General features: G+C 39.9%; 1 protein-coding gene across 8 annotated transcripts in view; it reads right to left on the minus strand.

The window, feature by feature from the left end:
* Window positions 1-24,251, minus strand: part of synrg (synergin, gamma) — a 117,333-nt gene that overhangs the window by 10,589 nt on the left and 82,493 nt on the right. For 6 of the 8 annotated variants that reach the window (XM_059973380.1, XM_059973372.1, XM_059973379.1 and 3 more), the window contains 6 exons: window positions 21,215-21,847; window positions 18,589-18,752; window positions 17,595-17,648; window positions 16,222-16,318; window positions 5,536-5,684; window positions 879-989 (listed from right to left, as the gene is read on the minus strand). In XM_059973380.1, coding sequence (XP_059829363.1) covers window positions 879-989; window positions 5,536-5,684; window positions 16,222-16,318; window positions 17,595-17,648; window positions 18,589-18,752; window positions 21,215-21,847 — 1,208 coding nt within the window. Of the gene's footprint in view, window positions 1-878; window positions 990-5,535; window positions 5,685-12,313; window positions 13,129-16,221; window positions 16,319-17,594; window positions 17,649-18,588; window positions 18,753-21,214; window positions 21,848-24,251 lie in introns of those variants that run through there. The other 2 variants (XM_059973378.1, XM_059973377.1) reach the window with 2 other exon arrangements.

Raw genomic sequence — 24,251 nt, forward strand, 5'->3', positions numbered from 1 at the left:
CCACGATTAGACCACTCTCAGGTTGGAGAAGCAATACCTCATTTTCTGTCTGCGTAGCCTCTAACCTGAATGAACATCAATTTCTTTAACTTCTGGTAATTTCTACCACCCTCTCTTTTTCTATTTCCCATTCTGGCTACCCCTTACCCATTCCCTCTCTTCACTTGCCTATCACCTCCCTCTTGTGCCCCTGCTCCTCCCCTTTCTCCCAAGGTCCACTCTCCACTCCAATCAGATTCCTCCTTCGTCAGCCCTTTACTGTTTCCACTTACCACCCCCCAGCTACTTACTTCATCCCCGTACCCTACCAACCTACCTTCTTCCTCACCTGGTTTCACCTATCGCCTGCCAGCCTGCCTTCCCCTCTGCCCATCTTATTATTCTGACATCTTCCCCCTTCCTTTCCAGCCCCGTTGAAGTGTTCTCAGCCAGAAATGCATGCTTTTTATTCCTCTCCATAGATGCTGCCCGACCTGCTGAGCTCCTCCAACATTTTGTGTGTGTCGCTCTGGATTTCCAGCACCTGCAGCATCTCCTGTGTTTAAAATTTTAAGGAATTTGTTAGTTCCTTTTGAACCCTGCTATGTACCTGACCATTTGGATGAGATGGACAAGGCATTACTCTGGGCCAAATGACATTGTGATGGGAGTAGTTCATGTTGCAGCTCAAATCACTGTGCAACCAACCAAGGCTTCAAATTCGATGAGATCATGAAACATTTGCTGTTTCTTCATTTGCAGGTTTTAATTTATTAATGGAGGGAAAGAGACACATCAATAGCTATAGACAGGTGTTAACTAGGCCAGATCTGCTCCATGCAAGTAACTAATTAAAAATGTTAGTTCATTAAGTAAGAAATGAGAAACCTTGCGTTTACCTTGCTTCTGGAGTCAACGTTAAGCAGACAAACTCCACAGGCTAGCTCTTTAGCATTTTTTATTCCTGGACGCAGGATACAGGAAGAGAAATCCAGCGAGTTTTCATCAGGCTGCAACGAATGTAAATGAATTACATTTACAATTAAGATATTTTGATTTCAATGTTTAGATTTTCCATCACAGTTATTATGTAAATTAATGCATTTGTTGGGTGCATCCCATTGTCCATTTCCTGCTGTAGAAAATTTTATTATCAATTCTATTAGACCACACTCAGTAGCCACTTTAGTAGATAGCTCCCATACCTAATAAAGTGGCCAGTGAGTGTATGTTCATGGTCTTCTGCTGCTGTAGCCCATTCACCTCATGAATTGACATGTTGTGCACTCAAAGTCACTCTTCTGCACACCACTGTTGTAACTTGCGGTTATTTGAGTTACAGTCACCTTCCTGTCAGCTTGAACCAGTCTGAACATTCTCCTCCGACCTCTCTCATTAACAAGGTGTCTTTGCCCACAGAACTGCCACTCACTGGATGTTTTTGTTTTTGTAAACTTAGAGACTGTAGTGTGTAAAAATCCCAGGAGGGCAGAGTTTCTGAGATACTCAAACCACCCCATCTAGTACCAACAATCATTTGACAGTCAAAAACTCTTAGATCACATTTCTTTCCCATTCTGATGGTTGGTCAGAACAACAACTGAACCTTTTGACCATGTCTGCATGCTATTATGCATTGAGTTGCTGCCACATGATTGGCTGACTAGATATTTGCTTTAATGAACAGGTCTACATGTATATAGAATAAAGCGACCACTGTGTGTATACCCCTAGATAAATTGAAGAAACCACTTTCAACAGGTATAGCAACATCCAGTTTTGGTCTAAAATGTTAGGGAATTTTATTAAGTAATTGATTGTATCATTAACTATGTGTAGTCACAGCCTTGCAAATTATTAAAGGAAAGGTGGAAGTAATCTGCAGATCACCACTTCAGTCAAACATTGTCAAATCAGCGAGACTGAGAGGCTGCCTCAGCCGACTGGATTGTTGAGAATAGTAACTCAAAGTGCAACTGCAGTTGGAAAATTGACATAAAAATCTATTAAATACACGTGGTACATATCTACATTATATATGTAGAGAAAGATAAAAGAGGAAGTTAAAAAATAAACATTAGCTAGATTTCCCATGATCCTTTTCTTTAGGAGTATGACAAGTTATGACAAGGCTGAAATTTAAGAACCAATGAAAAACTTCGAGAAATCTCACTGTTTTCACCAGTTCTTTTAATTTCATTCTTAAAAATACAAAAAAAAAACCCAGTTTAAACACCATTCACCCTTTCCTACAAATTTAAGGCTGTTTCAGAGAAGATCAGACAATCATAGCTTTTGTCAAAACACTTCAATTTGGTTGCCCAGGGAATCACTTCAGATTCCATCTAAGCTATAATTCTTCTGAGGCATGAAAGAAAAACTTAAGAAAGTAACAAATATTTTCACTATTTATGTTCCCCAAATCTGTATGATGGATCTTTAAGCAGCATTCACAAAAAAGATGGATGATAAACACTATAACTTAAGATGGAGGTCAGGTCTGACATTTAAAGTTAGCCAAGAAAACTCTGGATAGGTGCATGGATGGGTGGAGTATGGAGGACTATGATCCAGGTACACATTGATGGGACAAGGGAGAACAATAGATTGGCACAGATTGGATGGGCTGAAGGGCCTGTTTCTGTATTGTTCTAAGACTCTGAAAGGGTTGTGATTATAAAATCATAATCAGAATGCACTGGAAAACCATAGGATCTAAAAATGCATTAAAGTTCAAGGAAAATGTAATTTCTTTTGCCAATGCAACCTTTTTTTACTTCATTGTGTATATCATGAGCATATATTTTTATGATGCATTTAAGCATACAACCATAATAAATTTTTAAAAAGTACACTGCAAAGTTTTACAGCATCTATTTCAGATTTTCAGTATCTGCAGTGTATTATCCAGTGTACACAAGATTATATAACATTATATATGTTTGTAGATATGATTGTACCATGTGGTCAATAATGCTAGTTCCTTTATTTATATGATGGTAATAAAGGAAGAAAAAATTACTTTTATTGAAATACCAGATAAGTGACTATCAGAGAGAGAACTGGCTTGCATCATTGTAAAAAAAATTCTCAGGACATCTGATGGGGAACAGCAAAGTATTTACTTGTAACACATTACCAACAATTTTTTTTGCCTCCTGTTTTTTGCTGTATGCAGATAATACAATTTCACTAAACACGTGGGAAATATTTAGTTCCCAAGTTTCTCAAAGTGGTGTTAATAAAAATACCATAATCATTAGGATTCATTTTTCTCAACTTAATATAACACACTGTTACAATTTAATCCTGACAAAAAATTGTCGTCTGTGAACAAAATGAAACATTTTCCTTACCTTCTGTATTATTCCAAAGGAATGCAGGTATATAAAGAAAAATTCAATGTATTTAATAGCTTTAATTTTCTGCTTCAATGCACTTTTATTTTAAAAATCACTTGATTTCTTTGATAACTTGCTCAAAGCTATTGACTTCATTTCATGGGGAAAATCATATCAACTTCTGACCTGAATTAAGCTGAATTTAAACTTAAATTACTGAAGTAAAAAAATAGAACGCTGCAGCCTATTCTACACGTATGAAGAACATAAATGTCAAATATAGTGGATTACAGCTAATTGGGACACACTGGGGCCAGCATATTTTAACCCAGTTAAATGGATGCCCTGATTAACTGAAGTTTCATGAACATAGTTAGAAAGGCTTAAAAAGACAAACTACCATTTAACTGAGACAAATTATGTACTTAAATGAAACACAGAATAAATTATAACACTACTAATACTATAAAACAGTGTATTAACTCCTACTAACACATACAAAATGCTGGTGGAACACAGCAGGCCAGGCAGCATCTATAGAAAGAAGCACTGTCGACATTTCGGGCTGAGGCCCTACTATCTTTTCTTTCAGGACTAACTGAAAGAAAAGATAGTAAGAGATTTGAAAGTAGAAGGGGGAGGGGGAAAAGCAAAATGACAGCAGAAGACTGGAGGGGGTGGGGTGAAGCTGAGAGCTGGAAAGGTGATTGGCAAAAGGGATACAGAGCTGAAGAAGGGAGAGGATCATGGATGGGAGACCTAGGGAGAAAAAAATGGGGAGGGGAGCACCAGACGGAGATGGAGAACAAGCAGAGTGAAGGGCAGAGAGAGAACAAAAAGGGGAGGGGGGAAATAAATAAATCAGGGATGGTGTAAGAAGGGGAGGAGGGGCATTAACGGAAGTTAGAGAAGTCAATGTTTATGCCATCAGGTTGGAGGCTACCCAGACGGAATATAAGGTGTTGTTCCTCCAACCTGAGAGTGGCTTCATCTTGACAGTAGAGGAGGTCATGGATTGACATATCAGAATGGGAATGGGACGTGGAATTAAAATGTGTGGCCACTGGGAGATCCTGCTTTCTCTGGTGAACAGAGCGTAGGTGTTCAGCGAAATGGTCTCCCAGTCTGCATCGGGTCTCACAAATATACAAAAGGCCACACCGGGAGCACCGGAGGCAGTATACCACACCAGCTGACTCACAGGTGAAGTGTCCCCTCACCTGGAAGGACTGTCTGGAGAAAGTCCTATTAACTCCTATTAGTTATTGATGGAGAAATTCATGCTTTGTACACAGCTGTGTTCTGTTGATTGACTGGAAATGGACAAAATCATTGCAGACACCTAGTGCAGATAATGGACTGCCTTCATACAATCTTTTCGATGATTGCTTCTTGCAAATCTTCATTTTCATTGTGACATTCAAGATGATTGCCAATACCTTCAAATTCTTCTAGTTCCTAACGTGCTGAAGTAGTGAAATCATTTAATTTTCACTCCTGGCTGTTTCTCGTATCTGCAAGCCTGAATGCTTGAAACTGCAGTGAGCAAAACGTTTCTGAACTGTCTTATCATTTATTTCTCATCAACCATCAGTGACAAACATCTCTGCTTTCTGAACACAATGACATGCAACTGATGCTATTTAAAAACTCTTTCTCAGCATGGTCTAATGTTTAATGGCCATAAAAATGTGTGCAACTGACACCAGTTGTAACCTGTTTGGCAACAGGCTCCTGACCAATTAAGTGGTGATGTTCCAAATTAACAAAGGAAATCCAGGGTATTTTCTTGATTAGCTTTTGTTCTTTATGAGTTGTCTCAAATAGTGGCTGCTCCAATTAACCATTGTAACTACAAAATTTTTAGGTTGTATAAAACTGTTATTCCAATATAGAGCTCAAAACAAAGTAGGGTTGGTAAATGATCTTCAAAAGTGAAACCTCTTGTTGGAGGTGAATTATAAATAAAACTTCAACTTTATTATTTTTGCTAAGGGCAGAGATGAAACAAAAAGTATGCTAGCTTATCCATAATTCCCTACTTGGACAGACCAATGTGCCTCGAATACTATGGGGTAGAATGTACAAAATATTACCACTTAGTATCAGAAACATTTTCAATTGTAATATTAAAATACTATCCCAGCACACAATGGAAGTACAAAACTAATTTGGCTGGAAGGAAAATTCAGTTGAAATGCAGTGCCAGTCTTACCGTGAGGGGAGTGAGTGACATAAATATCATAAGACTACTCCAGATCTTCTCTATTTCCTTCATCAGTAATTGGAGTTTCTCATTGCACACTGCTGTGGCTTTGATTCCGAGCTCAACACGTTTGGTGACTCTATATACCTCTATTACCCCTGTGAAAAGAACGCAGTGTTCACTTAATGACAGCTAGATGGATTCATAATTACATAATAAGCACGCCTAACAATTTTTATAAACAGAGTATTATTTTTTTAACTATGGTTGAAGTGGTTAATTTCCTTTGTTCTGATCTGGTTTATGTTAAAATATCTTTGGGAACTATGGCGATGGGATCATCATGAAATTATTACCTTTATTTCAAAAGAGCGTGGAAACAGCAAGGCTCCAATTAGTATTTATAATAAATGCTGCCTTTGGGTATAATATGGTTTTTCAGGTTCCTCTATATAAGTGGGCATAATAGCCCCAGAAGAAATGACCCGTTAGAAAGAAGCCAGGGACTTAGGGACTGGTTTATAAGGACATCAATCAATTATTACCATTCGTTTTTTCACCACTAAGAGTATTCTATTTTAACTCAATTCTCCAGGCTATGCTCTGTGACATTTGGGAAGGGAGAGGGGTGAGAGAGGATGTGGGAGGGGCAGGAGAGGGGGAGGGAGAGAAAAGCAGAGTGGGAGGGAGAAAGAGAGAGAGGGAGAGAAGGAGAAGAGGGGACAAGGAGAGGAGGGGAGAAAGAGAGGGAGACAGAAAGAAAGGGAGAAAGAAAAAGAGGAGAGAAAGGGGAAAATGAGAGGGGAAAGGGGGAGAGAGAGGGAAAAGGAGTGAGAGAAAGAAAGAGGGGAGAGAGGGAAGGACTGGAGGAGTGAGTGAGAGTGAAAGGGCAAGGGGGGAAGGGAGAGGGAGATAGGAAGGGAAAAAAGGGAGGGAGAACAGTGTACAACATAGAGAAGATGGGTGCAAAGGTAATTTCTGTGATTGGATAAAATAATAATGCCATTAGAAACAGTTGTGTCTTGGTTAAATGTAACTAATGTGAAGTCTACAACAAGTGTTCTTCCAATATGATGGCAGAGCGTATACACGCAGTGGCCTCTCGGGGGCCAACCAAAGGTGTTTTTCTTCCTTGCTAAATATGTTTTTATACATAGTAAGACTATTCTCAACTCCAATAACTACAGCAGGTCCACCACATCAATGAGCTGCTCATTGTTTGGAGTCACCATCTGGCGGCTTAGAGAAGGCAGGTCGGCCCGCTGGGCCGGGGAAGTCAAATCAGACTGCCAGGCCAGGCGATTAGAGCCGGGCAGTCGGGCCTGGGGGTTCGAGCTGGACCACTGAGCCGCAGAAGCCAGTTTGGGTTCGGAAGAGCTGATCTAGGTAGAGACCATGCTGCTGCATGCTACTTGTAGGCATCGGAGTTGGTGTCCTCGAGTTGGCGTGAAGGCGGCATGCAGCAGAACCGTGACCCTGTTGGACATTGATTGGCACAGGCCTGCTTCCCTTGCTTGGTAGCGAGACAAGCAACGAGCAGCAGTGTTGCCTCGTTTGTACCTAAGACTAGGCCTCAGTCCTGAGGCTTGCGTTATAGCATGGCGCCCGGGCTCAGTTGGGGGGTTGTATGGGCCTCCAGTGGTGGATTGGTGAAATTACAGGCTGGACTGCCGGGAACCATTAATTTGTGGGACTTGTCGCTCAGGGATCTGGACAAAATATTAGTTTTCTGACACGACTAAGTTCTTTCTTTTTTCTTTCTTGTTATTTTGAACGTGTGTGTATGTTTTTACACCTCGGCCCCAGAGGACGATTCAGCTATATGCATGTATGGTTTGAATGACAATTAAACTTGATTTGATTGATTTGTATTGTCTAGCCCACTAGGACATGCTGTTGATCATCACCTGATGGATTATCACACACTGGTACATTGCTCAGTGCTGATTTGAATTAAAATCATGTTTATTGTCACTGATATTAGTCATAAAATGTGTTGTGGCAGCAGTACTGTGGTAGTGCTGGTCAGGGGTAGAATGTGCACTGCAATCAGGATGACAGTGAAGAACTTCCTTGGCAGATAGAATAGACGACACTTAATTACTGGATGTTCTGGGTCAGGCTAGCCACACCTGTGCACCACAATGAGTTAATCATGAAGCAAACACTGCCGACCCTGCCTTTCCCTGACATTTTGTTCGGGTCCATTTCGTGGAAGGTAAGCCCCTGGGGCTGGAGCGCTCAGTCCAGAATGCTGGGGGTTGAGCTATGTCTCTGTGAAGCAGATACACAGCAGTCCCTGATTTCCCCTTGGTACTGCAATCTTGCTCTGAGGTCATCAGCTTTATTTTTCAGAGACCGTACATTAGATAGGATGATGGTAGGGAGGTGTGGACTCTGGGCCTTGCATTTCAGCTTTCCCTGCAGTCTACTCTGGCAGCCATGTTTCTCAACAATGGAGATGTTTCTGCCGCTACATTCACTCTCTGAGCGGTCTGCAGTCCCGGCTTTTAACGATTGATAAAGTACTTGAAACACCGTTGCTAACTGCAGCTGAGTTCACAAAATGCTGGAGGAACTCAACAGGTCAGATAGCATCTATGGAAAGGAATAAGCAGTTTATGTTCTGAGACCTTTCATCGGGACCTCTTGTGTTTAAGATTTCATATGCATTACTTCTGAATGAGAGTATCAGATGATTCCCTTGAGAGCTACACACAAAAAGCCGCCACTCTCTGGCACCATTTTGGCGAACATTTGTTTTCACGCATTTGATACGATCAGGCAATCTACTGAAGGTATGCACACAGTCATTGTACAGCTATGCCACGAAGCCTGAACTCCCTTTCAACTGCTGCTCTTGCTGCCCATTGTACTTGTTGTACTTGCCATGGTGCTGCAACACACAGCTCAAACCACATCATCAAGTTCGCTGATGACACAACCGTGGTGGGTCTCATCAGCAAGAATGAGTCAGCATACAGAGAGGAGGTGCAGCAGCTAATGGACTGGTGCGGAGCCAACAACCTGTCTCTGAATGAGAACAAAACAAAAGAGATGTTTGTTGACTTCAGGAGGGCACAGACCGACCACCCTCCACTGAACATTTATGGCTCCTTGGTAGAGATCGTTAAGAGCACCAAATTTCTTGGTGTTCACCTGGCGGAGAATCTCACCTGGTCCCTCAACACCAGCTCCATAGCAAGGAAAGCCCAGCAGCGTCTCTACTTTCTGCGAAGGCTGAGAAAAGTCCATTTCCCTCCCCCCCCCCCATCCTATTCTACAGGGGTTGTATTGAGAACATCCTGAGCAGCTGCATCACTGCCTGATTCGGAAATTGCACCATCTCAGATCGCAAGACCCTGCAGTGGATAGTGAGGTCAGCTGAGAAGATCATTGGGGGTCTCCCTTCCCGCCATTACAGACATTTACACTACACGCTGCATCTGCAAAGCAAACAGCATTATGAAGGACCCCACGCACCCCTCATACCCCTCCTGCCTTCTGGGAAAAGGCACCGAAGCATTCGAACTCTCACGACCAGACTACGTAACAGCTTCTTCCCCCAAGCTATCAGACTCCTCAATACCCACAGCCTGGACTGATACCAACTTACTGCTCTCTACTGCACCTATTGTCTTGTTTATTATTTATTGTAATGCCTGCACCGTTTTGTGCACTTTATGCAGTCCTGGGTAGGTCTGTAGTCTAGTGTAGTTTTTATGTAGTTCACAGTGTAGTTTTTGTATTGTTTCATGTAGCACCATGGTCCTGAGAAACGTAGTCTCATTTTTACTGTGTCCTGTACCAGCAGTTATGGTCGAAATGACAACAAAAAGTGACTTGACTTGACCATATCCCAAAGCTGGGGATAGTAGTACAGCCAATAAGTAAGAGCGATGGCTTACACACAATCAACCAGAGGATTCTGGTGGTCTAGCAACACCGGAAACAACGGCTGCCAGTCCTCAGCAATGCTTGCACTCATCATGCCAGCAAGGGTGCAGCCCTGAGTCCTGTGCCTTTCCTCTTAGCCCATCCAAAGCCAGTCCTCAAAGGCAGCGCCTGCAGATTATCTTGGTAGGAATCCACACCGAGCCTTGGGCTACTGAGATCACTGCTGCAGGAGTGTCAGTGCAGGGCGGAGACCCGCATCAGAAACCCAGCACAGCACTGCGGGAGCTAATGGGCTCATGCCACGTTCCTGGTACAGCTGGGTGGCCGGTAACCCATTTAAATGCTCTAACAACATCAAGTTTAATGCGGACAAGTGTGAGCTATTGTACTTCGGAAGGTCAAACCGAGGTAGAACATACAAGGTAAATGGTAGGACAGTGAGGAGTGCAGTAGAACAGAGAGATCTGGGAGTGCAGATACATAATTCCCTAAAAGTGGTGTCACAAGTAGATAGGGTCGTAAAGACAGCTTTTGGTACATTGCCCTTTATAAATCAAAGTATTGAGTATAAGAGTTGGAATGTAATGGTGAGGTTGTATAAGACATTGGTGAGGCCGAATTTGGAGCATTGTGTGCAGTTTTGGTCACCAAGGATATTAATAAGGTTGAAAAAGTACAGAGAAGGTTTACAAGGATGTTGCCGGAACTTGAGAAACTGAGTTACAGAGAAAGGTTGAATAGGTTAGGACTTTATTCCCTGGAGCGTAGGAGAATGAGGAGTGATTTGATAGAGGTGTATAAAATTATGATGGGTATAGATAGAGTGAATGCAAGCAGGCTTTTTCCACTTTTTCCAGGGGAGAAAAAAACCAGAGGTCATGGGTTAAGGGTAAAGGGGGAAAAGTTTAAAGGGAACATGGGGGGGTGTGGCTTCTTCATGCAGAGAGTGGTAGGAGTGTGGAATGAGCTGCCAGATGAAGTGGTGAATGCGGGCTCACTTTTGACATTTAAGAAAAACTTGGACAGGTATATGGATGAGAGGGGTTTGGAGGGATATGGCCCTGGCGCAGGTCAGTGGGACTAGGCAGAAAAACAGTTCGGTACAGGTTTCTGTGCTGTAATGTTCTATGGTTCTAAGTGCTAATTCCACTATTGCTCTTATTCCAGAGAGCTCATTCTGAGCGGCACACAAGGTAACCAGTCTAATTGGTTAACAGGGGCTTAGAAATATGAGAAGTCACTTTCTAATTGGCAAAACTACAGAAAATCACCTACAGCAGTTTATTATTAATGAGAGTTAGCTCTTTTATTTTGCACATTCACCAGCCATTTATTGTCAATCAGCAGCCTAAGCCTCTTAGCCATCAAACAACAAATTTTGACTTCATCACCACAATGATTAGTCTTGGACTTGGAAAACACTCTACAAGGTTAAAATCTGAAGAAGCATTAGTGGGCAGAGCTTCTTTGGATCACATCAGTTAGGAGTCAAAGGCAAATAAACGCTAGTAACTAATAGACAAATATACTCGCTCTGCAGCTATATTGTGTTGTTATATTTATACTGTATGGCAGCTTAAATGTTGAAAAACTTCAGGATTTTTTTTAGCAGCTTAGTGGAGTGTTTGGATGCACAAATGATTGCTGGAGGAAAGGCCCACATGATAACCTGGCTACTGTAACAGCTCATTTTGCAGTCGGCTCACTGCATCATTTTGGTAACTATATGCCAAGCAGTTTCTGACTGCTATTACAGTAACCAGGAAGAAAGCACTGTAATTCTTAGGGAGACTAAGAGGTAGAACATTTTGAATCATGTTGTTAATTAAAGCTGAAGTGCGCTGTGACAGGAAACACCGACAAGGTAAGTCATGCTGAGGTAGAAATTAGAGCTCTTGAAGGGGCAAGACACATAGCAACAAATGGCATGCTCTAGACATGCGTCACTAATCTGCATGGAAAAACCTATGACAGCATTGGACAATTCTGATGTGAAGGCTGCAAATTAAAACACAGGGTCCAAGAACAGCAAAATTAGTTAATTACTGTATATCATTGACCAGAACAGGAGAAACAAAATAAAGGATAAAAGTTCATTATTTGTCAAAGACTACAATTTTGAAGGTTATTGATTTTTACTCTATAATGTTAATGAAATAAATTACTCGGCTTTTATAATCGAAATTTCCTTCCATGACAATGTTGAGTGGGATTTTGGCGCACTGAAAAGAGCACGACACATAACGTGGATCAACTAAAGAATAGCAGATGAATTTTTAAAATAAAATTCAAAGTAATTGACCTTTTTTTGGTTTTGTACAGTCTGTAGTCTTTTGCATATTGGTTGTTTGCCCGCCCTGTTGTATGCAGTCTTTCATTGATTCTAGGATTTACTGAGCATGGTGCAAGAAATCAAATCTCAGGGTAGTATAGGGTGACATGTATACAATGTATGTATGTATGTGTGTGTGTGTGTGTGTGTGTGTGTGTGTGTGTGTGTGTGTGTGTGTGTGTGTGTGTGTGTGTGTGTGTGTGTGTGTGTGTGTGTGTGTGTGTGTGTGTATATATATATACACACACACACACACTTTGATAATAAATTTACTTTGAACTTCATGGAATGTATAGAGTAATGAATGGCCATTACTAAAATGGAAAATGATACCATCAACCAGGCTAACAAATGACAAAGACACAAATCAAGGACATCAGTTTGTCTTTTTTTAATACCTTTTTAACTATTTCCATGAAACTTCAGCTAATTTGGCCAAAATGTACTGGTCCTGATGTGTTTCAATTAACAAAAATCCACTGAGTTTATTCCAGAAGTTAATTCATTTTAATTAATCATATATTCTACAATAAAATTAAGCAAAGGGAAAACTATTTGTCTTTAAATACAACGAAGAATATGGAATTAAGAACATAAAAAAAACAGAATAACTAGGCTCTTTTTGCCTCATGAGTGTGGCTCCATGTTTAACAAAATAACAGCCTCAAATCACCTTTCCATTCTTCAATTCCTTTTCTGCACAAAAATATATCCTTCTATTGTGATTATAAAAGAATAAATGTCCACAGAGCAACTTAAATCATTCAACCTGTTGTCACCAGATATACTTCACAGTTCCCTGTTTCACCAGCATAGAAGCTCACTGCAGTAGGCACACATCTGCATCTACTCTTACCCTGTTTTTAAATCACTTAACCATTTTTCTTCAAGGTAATTGCCTAAAACTGAGTTGCTTGGAATCTATTCCACAGGGGTCACACACCACGCAGACAGATTTAATTCATCCAATAGTTTTGAGAAAGAGCTGATTAATTTTGTTCCATCTCTTTTAGTACTCTAGGTAACTTAACGATAAAAACATTAAATCTTCTACTAATGTGTGAAGAAGAGTAGCAAACATTAACAAGTGCATCTTACAGAAAGAAATTATAATGGGGAATTAAGAAATAAACAAGTGAGTCATTCCACACGAAGTCTGCAAATTGTGCTTGCTACAGATTACAGTAAAATGATCAGAAAGAGTGGGGTGATAAAGTGTTGAAAAATGTTGGTTAATAGGTCCGGTGTTCATTTCTCATTCTAAATCTGTATGTTAGAGTTACAACACGTGAGCCAGTACATTCATGATGTAATTTTTCAACCCACCATCCACATCTTTAAATATCAAGATACCCTTTATTCTTGCAAAGTAGCTGTGTAAAATACAAAAAAAACAATGCACCAAATGTTAAAATACAGAAACAAACGACACTCGACTTCAGCCTATTACAAATGTTTGCTAAACAATCCCGTGGTGCTATTGTTAATAGATATTTGGACGTGAACTAATTATTTCACTGAACACCATGTTTCTAATAACACAGTGCTCTCGATATTTTCTCAACCACTCTAAACTAAGGATATTCCAAAAGCGTTTCTTTTACATACATTACAACAATTCCATTTAATTTAAAATTAAAAATCAAGTTAGTAGAACAGCATGATTGATCTTGATACTCAATACTGTGACATCATGCAATCAACATTCACATCACAATATATGCACACAATACCATCTAATGGGAGTATTTACTTATTTTATTGCTTTCTAGATTTCTATAAATATAGAGAACTCGGACAAGTCCTGAACATGAACATCTCTCATATGCCAACTTTTCATACATGTCATATGGAGAACAAAGTCCCAGATTTGATGGCATGGAAATGAACCAAGTTGATTCAAGCCTGCCGACATGAACTCCCGGAAGAAAATATTTCTAGCTTTATTTAGAGGGATACAGCACAACAACAGGCCTTCCAAGCACAAAAAAGCCCACACCACCCAATTATATTGACATGACCAATTAACCTACTAATCCGCACCTCTTTGGAATGTGGGCGGAAACCAGAGCACCCGGAAGAAACCCAAGCGGTCATGGGGAGAATGTACAAACTCCTTACAGAATTGAACCTGAGTCATGGCGTTGTAAAGCTGCCATGCCACCCCCATGACTCAGTTAATCAGAGAATAATAAGATCATGGCTGAGCTCAAACATCTGTTGTTTATGGCCCATCCACCAATGTTGCCGTAAACCAAGAAAACCTTTTCGTTGCACACACACCAACTTTCTGTGCCATGCGCACTGGCATCTGGTTAATACTTTAAATACGGGTTATGCTGCACTGCATTTATATGGGGCATGCGTAACATGTTTATTTATTAAACCAATGGGGTATCAAGGACTCTCTGTATACTCAGTGGCCACTTTATTCAGCACACCTGTACACCTGCTCGTTTATGCAAATATCTAATCAGCTAATCATGTGGCAGCAACACAATTTGTAAAAGCATGCAGACACGGTCAAGAGGTTCAGTTGTTTTTCAGACCAAACATCAGAATGGGGAAGAAATGTGATCTAAGTGACTTTGACTGTGGAATGACTGCTGGTGCCAGATGTGGTGGTTTGAGTATCTCAGAAACTGCTGATTTTCTAGGATTTTCAGACACAGCAGTCTCTAGAGTTTATAGAGAATGGTGTAAAAAACAAAAGACATCTAGTAAGAGGCAATTTGGTGGGAAAAAATGCCTTACTAATGAGAGAGGTTGGAGAGAGAATGGCCAGACTGGTTCAAGCTGACAGGAAGGTAATAGTAACTCAAATAACTACATGTTACAACAGTGGTGTGCAGAAGAGCATCTCCGAATGCAAAACACATTGAGCCTTGAAGTGGATGGGCTACAGCAGCAGAGGACCACGGACGTACACTCAATGGCCACTTTATTAGGTTCAGGAGAGTCCTAACAAACTGGCCACTAAGTGTTCGTGCAGCAAGCACCACCAAATTCTACTTGAACTTCCATTTCATGGAGTGTCTGAAGCAATCAACTGTGCCTGGCTGCACAGCATCAATGACAGAGAAACTTACCCATATAACTTTCATTTACCAGTGCCTTTATTTTACCCTAACCACACAGAAGTAGAAATAGCATGTAGACTGGCATGGGTAAAGACAGCATTGCTCTGAGCTGTGAAGCACTTCGCAGTGAAATAGCCTAAAGGAAATCAATATGAAAACTACTGTATGAGAAATTGTAATTTAAATACGGCAAAGCAAGACTTACATGGCTATCTAGCCTTTTCCAAAAACATTCAGTATCTTTAGGGAAGAGGGGAAATAACTGAAAAATGCAATAGCTAAGGAAAATGACACCACAGGCTGTATGTGGTTTGAGAATTCCTCCCTGCCAGCCTGAGTTAAAATTACAAACTTTAAAATATTAGCTATATTCACTGAATGGAGTCAAGACCCCTTGCAATTTTCAAAGTACACTAATACCTTGTCTCACAAAACACCTGCTAAATTATTTTGTGTGAAGTTGCTAACGAAGAACGTCGAAGTTGAATTGGAAAATATGTATAATGTAAACACATTTAATATTTGATGAAATTCCAATTGCTGGATCCTACCTGCAATTTGACACATGGCAAGTTCTAGCTCGCAAGCCATGGGAAGAGGAGTCAGACTGTTTGCAATGTGGGGGTGGGTAAAGAGTAGCAGTGAAGGTAGGAATGAACAGTCTAATCAAACGTTGGCTTAACATCACACTGTAAGAGCCTGAGGCCAATCATCTGCTCAACCTCAACTACAAAGTACGCACAGTATGATTTTTGAAGCGTCTATATGGAGGCTTAATAAAATTTATAAAAATTTATTTTCTACTTTAGTACCAAAATATTGCTGTTGTCTATTCTAGAAGACAATATACTCATAGATTCTCAATAAATAATGAATAACCCCCTAAAAATTAACAATATTAATTAATATTTGTTGCCACTCTCCTCATAGATTGTTGGTCCCACTCCTATCAAGGAGGAGACTACGTAGAATCCACACTAGGGCCACCAGACTCAAAAACAGTTACTTCAGCAGTAAGGCTGATCCACACCTCTACCCACTAATGCTCCCTCCACTACTTTCTAATTTCTTGTCAGACACGCCTATGTCTAGCATCACTTTATGGACATACAATAAATATCTTATCTCTTTATATTTATTGTTTTTTTTCTATGGTGTGCTTTATCTTACTGTGTTTTTTACGTGCTGTGGAGACGTGGAGTAACAATTATTTTGTTTTCCTTTACACTTGTCTACTGGAAATGGCATTAAGCAATCTTGAATCTTGAAATATTGCTAGTATTTCTCCTAGAGGACAACATACTTACAGGTTCTCAATAAATAACAGTAAACCCTAAATATTAATAACACAATAGAAATTAATAATTGATGTCTTTGATACCATACCCAAGAGATATTCCATGCCCTGGGTTGACTGAATGACTTCACTACACACAGATGAGCTGCTGATTCCATTCAAAGTCTCACTGGCCTTGTTGATCACCTAAAAGAAAAAAAAGCTTATATAGGGCTCTATAAGATATCCTAAAAATGTCTTTTAAAACTTTATATTTATAACAAAATATGAAAGACCGGTACATGGAAACAAAACAGCTAATAAATTGTTATACTCACTAATGGGCAATTAAACAGTTTGTATACTTAAGGTAAACAGTATCTTTAAAAAGTGAGTCAACTATTTGAAAATCTATTAACATTGGCAGCTTACTTGAAGTTGATCTGATAAATCCCTCACAAATATATATTTAAGTACAGTGTTTTAAATGCCTACTATGTTGCAAAGTACTTCCCCATGACAGTGGGCACAAGCCTTGGTGATTGTAGCTGGTGGTTCTAACGGGAACCATTTTCTGCCATTTGAGCTGAAGGAAGACGGGCTTGCATGCAATTTGAGAAGTTCCAGCAGGTTTGGATGGGGAATTCTGTGCTAGTCAGAGCCATTTAATGACTAGCATAGCTTTGATGAGTATTTGGGAGTGGGACCTCTGCACTACACTGCCAGATGCCTAGCTCATCATTCAGATCCTATTGAGTGAATTAGGTTATGAAATGCTGACAAGATAGGCCTGTTGGGTATTGTAGACCAGGTACGTGTAGGCTTGCGGGAGGCCCAACTCACAGCGTAGATAACTAAAAGTTTCGTAAGTGAGATTTTAAGGAGCTCTTCAAAAGAGAGGATAGAGATCAGGAGAAGTGATCCTGTCCTGGAAGAGAACAACTAAATAAAGTACTAACAAAACTATTCACAGCAGGAGGATGAGATACAGTGGGAAATTAAATACTAAGTTTAATTTCAATCACTTTATTTCCATTGTGACTTATGCTTACACTAATCTGCAATGAGGCAAGATTTTATTTACCTAAAATGCAGTACCCCCCCCCCCCAATCATCTAAGACCATTGTGTTCGACAAGTAATTGGTTATCAATATATATCAGTAAATCATAGTATAAGTAATTTTCCTAAAGACAAGTAGGACTGCTTATACAGTAATAATGTGCAACTTTTAATACTCAAATTGAGCGTGCAGCAAGTACAAATCTCTATATTTGCTTGAACTTCAAATATGTCCATATGTCAATGTGTAGCTGTATTAAGAAATGTCATGTTTTTTCCTCAGGAACCTCCCACTACTGTGGCATAGGGTTGGAGGGCCTGTTTGTGTGTGGTATTACTCCATACAGTCAACATGTACATGTGTAACTTTGCTCTGGCATAATGTGACAATGCTTTGCTAAATAACATGCTGAAGGTTTTACCTGCAGTGCACTTTCTAAGCATCTCTGCCATTCATATGCGTAGCGTTCGTTTTCCTGGAACAGACACAAAGGTAATTTTATTGGAAACTAATTCCATATGCAGTGCTTTCTGCCTATAATGACACAGGTGATAGCCACTTGGCTCATTGGGTCCATGCTAGCTCCCATGATTGCTCCCTCATTTCTCTGTACCTCTGCAATTTACAGTCCCACTGATTCTTTTTGCCATTAACTTATTATCTTAAACAGCCAATCTGTAGGATGTGGGATGACACCCTGAGCTGTAATAGCGTTGCGCTAACTGCTACCCTACCGTGGGGCCCTCGTGCCGCACTCGCTCACTTTGCTCCTGTAATGGACACTAGATTTGATCTCTTTTTCTGCTTAAGCTTCCAGAATGTGATTTGAATCTGAGAACACTACCGAAAGAAAAGATACCTGACAGCGAAATATCAAAATGGTTTGACAGAAGAAAACCAGAAATTCTGGAAGATTTAAATTAAGAACAATTATATTTATTTTCTCAGTGCAAAGTGAACAAACTTGGGCTATTCTCCCTACAGCATAGGAGGCTGAGAGCTTGAGCGAGGTTTTCAAAATTATGGGAGGCTTAGACAGATAATCAGATTTATTTCCCCTGGGGTAGAAAAGTCAAACACCAGAGAACATGTTTTTAAGATGGGGGGGGGGATGGGTAGTGTAAAAGTGAAGTGAAAGGCAATTTCTTTCCCGCAGAGAGGGGTAGGGATGGGTTACCAGTAGAAGAAGACAGTATGGGGGAGTTTAAGAAGTTTTCAGATAGACACATTAATATGAAGGGAATGGAGGCATATAGATGATACACAAGAGTATGTTATTTAGTAGAAAGTGGCATTAAGATCAGCACAACATCAATAGGCCTAATAGACTGTTCAGTGCAGTGTTTTAAAGAATAATTTCCAAACATTACCCAACCCAGGTTTTAATCACCATTTCTTAAATATTGGATCTTTACCTCTACTTCTCCAGTTAGGTCCTTATATTTGTCTCTGATGACAGGCAAAGGTGCTGCTGGTTTCTCATTTAGTGTATTTGAACGGTCCCTGAATGCCTGCTCTGAAGGTACTGGAGCACGGGTTACTTCCTTATCCCCCAGGCTCAGACTCCTTTTATGAGATCCTGCAGTTTTTAGGTTGAAATTTTGTGTTAAACATGGGGTTTATGACAGAAAGTCACCTTAACAAAAATTGCAATGAAGCACATTGTAGATGCTAGAACCTGGAGTAACACGTTAGAAGCTGGAGGAGTTCAGCAAGTAGAGATGAAGTGTCTTCACCTGAAACATCTACCATCCATTTTCCTCCATAGATGCTGCCTGGCCCACTGAGTTCCTCCAGCTTCTTGCGTGCCTGGTCAATAAAACTCAATAATCTGGCTTGATGGTGCCAGACCAGCAGATTTATTGGAGTATGGGATGATATTCCTGTAAATACCATAACACACTTCAATTTTATTTTTTTTTAATGTGTTACACCAGTAGTATAATAGATTTTCCAAAGAACCCATGAGTTCAAAGGGAATGGGTAATAAGCAAGTATTTAAGATCCTAGCTCCAAATATAGAGTTTTTGACTCTTAAGTGTTTTAGACTGCAATGCTGGCTCTGACTGCACATGTTGCTGACTTTGGAGCTTAGGCCTTGACCATAATGTGCATCCCACCCCCCCTGCTGGGTCTGTATACTTGTGCTCTGGAAGTCCAACTTACATCCTAGACCCATGAATGAGTTAGAAGATAGACCACCAGGATTTCTGAACAATTAGATGATAGGTTATTAGAGTTTTACTAAATATGTGATCACAGGAAGGAGAGTTCTCACTCAAGGCTTTTGTCAGCAACATTAACAAATCCCCTCTACTCATAAAAGCCAGGAGTACTTAATTAAGAATTAAATTTAACAATTAGATGCCACGAGTTTTAAAAATGTGCCAATTATTTTGATGTACAGTCAGCCCTCCTTATCTGCGAATTCCGCATGTGCGAATTCAACCAACCACGAATCGAGAAAACCCGGAAGTGCTCTTCCAGCTCTTGTTGTTCGAGCATGTACAGACTTTTTTTTTCCTGTCATTATTCCCTAAACAACGCAGTGTAACAACTATTTTACATAGCATTTACATTGTATTAGGTATTATAAGTAATCTAGAGATAATTTAAAGGATACGGGAGGATGTGCATGGGTTATCGTGGATCGGGATTGAAAAAAGTCAGAAGTTCTCTTACTCAGTAAGTCAGAACAGGTACATCAGGTATTATTTAGCGTCAGTTAGTCAAACGTTTGTCTTAGTATATAGTATATATTTTACCTTTCTATGCATATAAAACACTTAAGAACGTATGTTTCAGCGCTGGGCTAGGGAACTTCCTGAGTTCGATCCAGTGACAGACTACTATCAAGTGCGCTTTGCACCATGCTGGGTTGATGTGGGGATCAAAATCTCAAAACCCCAAAACCCAACAATTAAACTACTGCGTTGCTTAGTAATAATTGTAGCTTTCATCGGGGCAGAGCCTTTCTCACTTTATCCATTAAAATTGTTCCGTTCGCTTTATTATTTCCACTTTATTTTCAATCGTGATCGTGATTATTTTCGTGAACAGAAACACTGCGGATTCAGATCTCTGCCACTGGGTCCTAACGTCCACCGCACTGAGACAGGTTAAATAAGGTCTGGGGTTCCAATAGGTCCCAAAATCCACCACATTGAGACTGGTTGAATAACCACAAATTTTGGTATCCACGAGGGGTCCCGGAACCAATCCCTCACGGATAAGGAGGGCCGTCCGTATTGAGAATTTTGATATAGACAGCTGGATTTCACTGTAGGTCAAGAATCTCCCTGAGATCTCAACCTCTAATGGAATATTTTTCTTCTGTTAATATCTTGTACTGACCAACCTTTTTACCCAACTCTCTCAAATGTCAGAGTAGAAAGCAAAATGCATTTTTTTAAAAACATGGAAATGTTTCAGAAGAGAAAATTATATTCTCTCAGGAATGGATTTGACTGCAAATATAAAGATTTAACACTAGCAATCTTGAGAAATGTTGATTTTCACAGGTTGGCGATGGCTTGAGGGAATGGGAAGAAGAATTTGGCTCTACAAATGAGAAAACTTCAGCTAGTGAGCATGCGTTTGGAAACCTAGGATCCACTCTCTGAAAACCTTCTTTAAACATTATCTCTCATCATTCTTAAAATGCACCTTTTCCCAAATGAACAATCACCCCTCTTAATTATACCTTCTTCAATCTGGCATCTATGAAGAACCCGGGGACATATCCTACATTAAAGATACATAAATATAAGCTGCTGTTAATGATGTCATTGGGAAGGAAACTCACTGCATGAAATATTCAATAATTTCTTGAACTAGGTTAGTACACAAGTTTATAAAGTTGCTCTTTGCAAACTCAGAACAGGCAAAATAACTAACTGTAGTTTTTAAATTTGAACATTTATTCCCAGAAATATAAATTTTCTTTTCACCAAGTACATGCTTTTGCAAAAGCCAATTTTGAGCTTAGGTAGTACTATTACCATATCAATTTAGGACTAGATAGAGACTGTCACTACGTACCTTGTACAGAAAGGTCAAACGTTTCCATTTCACTCTTGATCATCTCTTCGCTGGATTTCATCTTTCCCTGGGAACTAGCCATTAGAAAATCAAATTTACTAATTTTGGGCTTTTCACTTTGAAATTCCCCAAATTCATCAAAGGTTTCAGTTTTTGTTTCTTCAGAGGAAGCCCCATTTGTGACGGGGACCTCAGTACTTGGTTCTGCGTCACCCAGGGTTGATTCTGCCACATTAGGCTCTGTAATCTTTCCCTCCCTAGATGAAGTAATTGCAATATCCCCAAAGTCATTATTATTACTTTCCTTTTTCTCTTTGGTCTGCTCTGCAGTATCTTTGAAGTCTCCGAAGGCATCAAACTTATGGTGGGAGCTTGCATCCTCAGCTGAGAATGTGGTTACCGTGGAGACAGTTGTCATAGTGATGTTCTCAGAGCTGCCGAAAGAAGTTTCTTTCTTCTGTAGCGCTGATGTGGAGGATAAGGATCTGTTTTCTGGATTAAAAAAGTACGATGGCTGCTTTTTAATCTGGGAGCCAGGGTCTTCTTTCTCAGACCAATCATAACTGGTCAAGCTGCTCACTGCCGAGCCATTGCTGAAGTTACCAAATGGGTCAAACTTAAAGTCATCCACATCTGAAAGAAACAGTGAATTCTGATCACCGACCTTATACTGTGAATTTTAAAGAATGACTATAATTTGGTAGAATGTCAGCTTTTAAGTAATAAATATTTAACTGTACAAAAAAATACTGCAAAGGTCTGAAATTGATCAGTGCATGCTTGCCCCTGCAGTGTATCTGCACTTCAATAAACTCGTTTATTTGAAATAGACCTCAAAACCATTGTCAATAAGTTCTACGATTTTCAGAAGTCCAACTTACATCGGCTGCAGAAAATTAAAAGAATTTGTCAGAATTGATTAATACTTTTTGCCTTTGCTGATGATTGGCTCCAGCATTTATTTTCCGGTTGACTTGCCAAGAAAAACCTTTAGGAGGTAGAGAGATTTGTCTTACGTTATCAAATATCTATTCCCTTTTGGCTTCAAGCATGGGCCTGGAGTCACTTGTGTTAAAGATAGTGGTTATCTAAATTAAGAGTGAAGTAGGTTTGACAGTCAGCTTCAGTTCTGTAAAGCTGAAGCATAGCACAGGTTATAACCTGCCTGTGCCATCAATATTCCCTTAACTGCTGCTCTCACAAATCAAGCATGGTCTGTTAATTCTTAGCCATTTTGCATATGCTATGGACTGTGACAACTTGTAACAGACAACCAAGAGTGGAGATATGACAAGATACTGTTGATTTGAAAAGGAATTCAGCATTTCAACTGGTTAAACTCCTGACTATTTTTAGACTGGTTCAGGCTAGACAGTCGAAGAAACTGTACACAACCAGAATTTAAACACATTATTACTGGATACCATTACTCAGTGGAGCTCCAGTGTTTGGAGTCATGGAATGGTATGTGGCCACGACAACCCAAATTCCTGATCTTGACCAAGCTGAAGACAAAGACAGTCATCGTTGGCCAGAACCACACCCCTCCGCCCTAGCATTAAGTTTAAGTTATCAATAGGTGCCACAAACTAGACATTCAACCAACTTCATCACACAGTGTTTGTACAGCATCGGAAATGGTGAACAAAAATAAAATTCATGACATAATTGCCATTTACTAAGTAAAGATTAATATAACTCACAGACCAAATAAAGTCATTAGTCATTTTTCAAAAAAAAATCCTATGTTTTATTTCCTGTCAGAAACAGATTTCTATGGTTTTTGATGCTGCTGGCATTAGTCTGCAAAGAAAGGTCAGCTTCTTGACAAGATCTGGAGTGAAATCCGCAGCAAATGCTGTTGATTGCCAACAGTGATGGTCAGAATAAATTAGTACTGTTGCACCAAAACAAAAACTTGCAAACAGCATCATTAACATGATAAAAATTCAACTGCTTTGAATACAACTCATTATAATTTTGTTACATTTCAACAGCAAATCTTGTTGTCAACTTTAGAAGCAGAACTCCTTGTAAGAAGCTTCACTTCTGCCATTGGGAATATCTAACCAAAAATCATTATTCTGTACAGAAGTGCTTGAAACTCAGACATTCATCTTTGCTCAATCTGGCAATGTTTTATTTGCATAAAGACATTCTTCAATCAGTTAAAGCACTACCCAGGTTTTACATTATTTATTTTCCTGTCTCTATTTACACACAGTGGCCACTTTAGGTACAATTATACAACTGCTCATTAATGCAATAACCTAATCAGCTAATGACGTGGCAGCAACTTAATGCAGAAAAGCACGCAGATGTAGTCACAAGGTTCAGTAGTTGCTCAAATCAAACATCAGAATGGGACAGAAATGTGATCTCTGTGACTTTGTGGAATGATTGTTGATGCCAGATGAGGTGGTTTGAGTATCTCAGAATTGCTGATCTCCTGGGATTTTCATGCACAACAGTCTCTAGAGTTTACACAGAATGGTGCGAAGACATTAAACATCAGTGAGCAGCAGTTCTGCAGGTGAAAATGCCTTGTTATTGAGAGAGGTCAGAGGAGAACGGCCAGCCTGGTTCAAACTGACGAGAAGGCGACAGTAACTCAAATAACCACACGTTATGACAATGGTGTGCAGAAGAGCATCTCACAGCACATCGAACCTTGGAGCAGATGGGCTACAGCAGCAGACCATACACCTGCACTCAGTACCAAATAAAGCGGCCACTGAGTGTATGTAACAACTGCTTACAGTAGGCTGTTCAATCAAAAAAATACAACTAAAATAGGTACAGCTCTTCACATTTATGTTTTCCTGGGATTTGAATACTACTCTGAAGACTAGCACTTAGTATCCTCCTCTAACTGTCCACGTTGGGCCACTGTAGAGAGCAAGGATTAACTACACCCAGACTATACGGGATAAGGGCAGGCAGTTTCCTTCCCTGGACACTATTAACCCAAACAGGTTTTACATACAGTAGATATGGTAGTTTTTTTTGTCACTATTACTAATCCAGTTATCATCCA

Source organism: Hypanus sabinus, chromosome 6 (assembly GCF_030144855.1).
Source record: "Hypanus sabinus isolate sHypSab1 chromosome 6, sHypSab1.hap1, whole genome shotgun sequence".
In the NCBI taxonomy this organism is placed as follows: domain Eukaryota; kingdom Metazoa; phylum Chordata; class Chondrichthyes; order Myliobatiformes; family Dasyatidae; genus Hypanus; species Hypanus sabinus.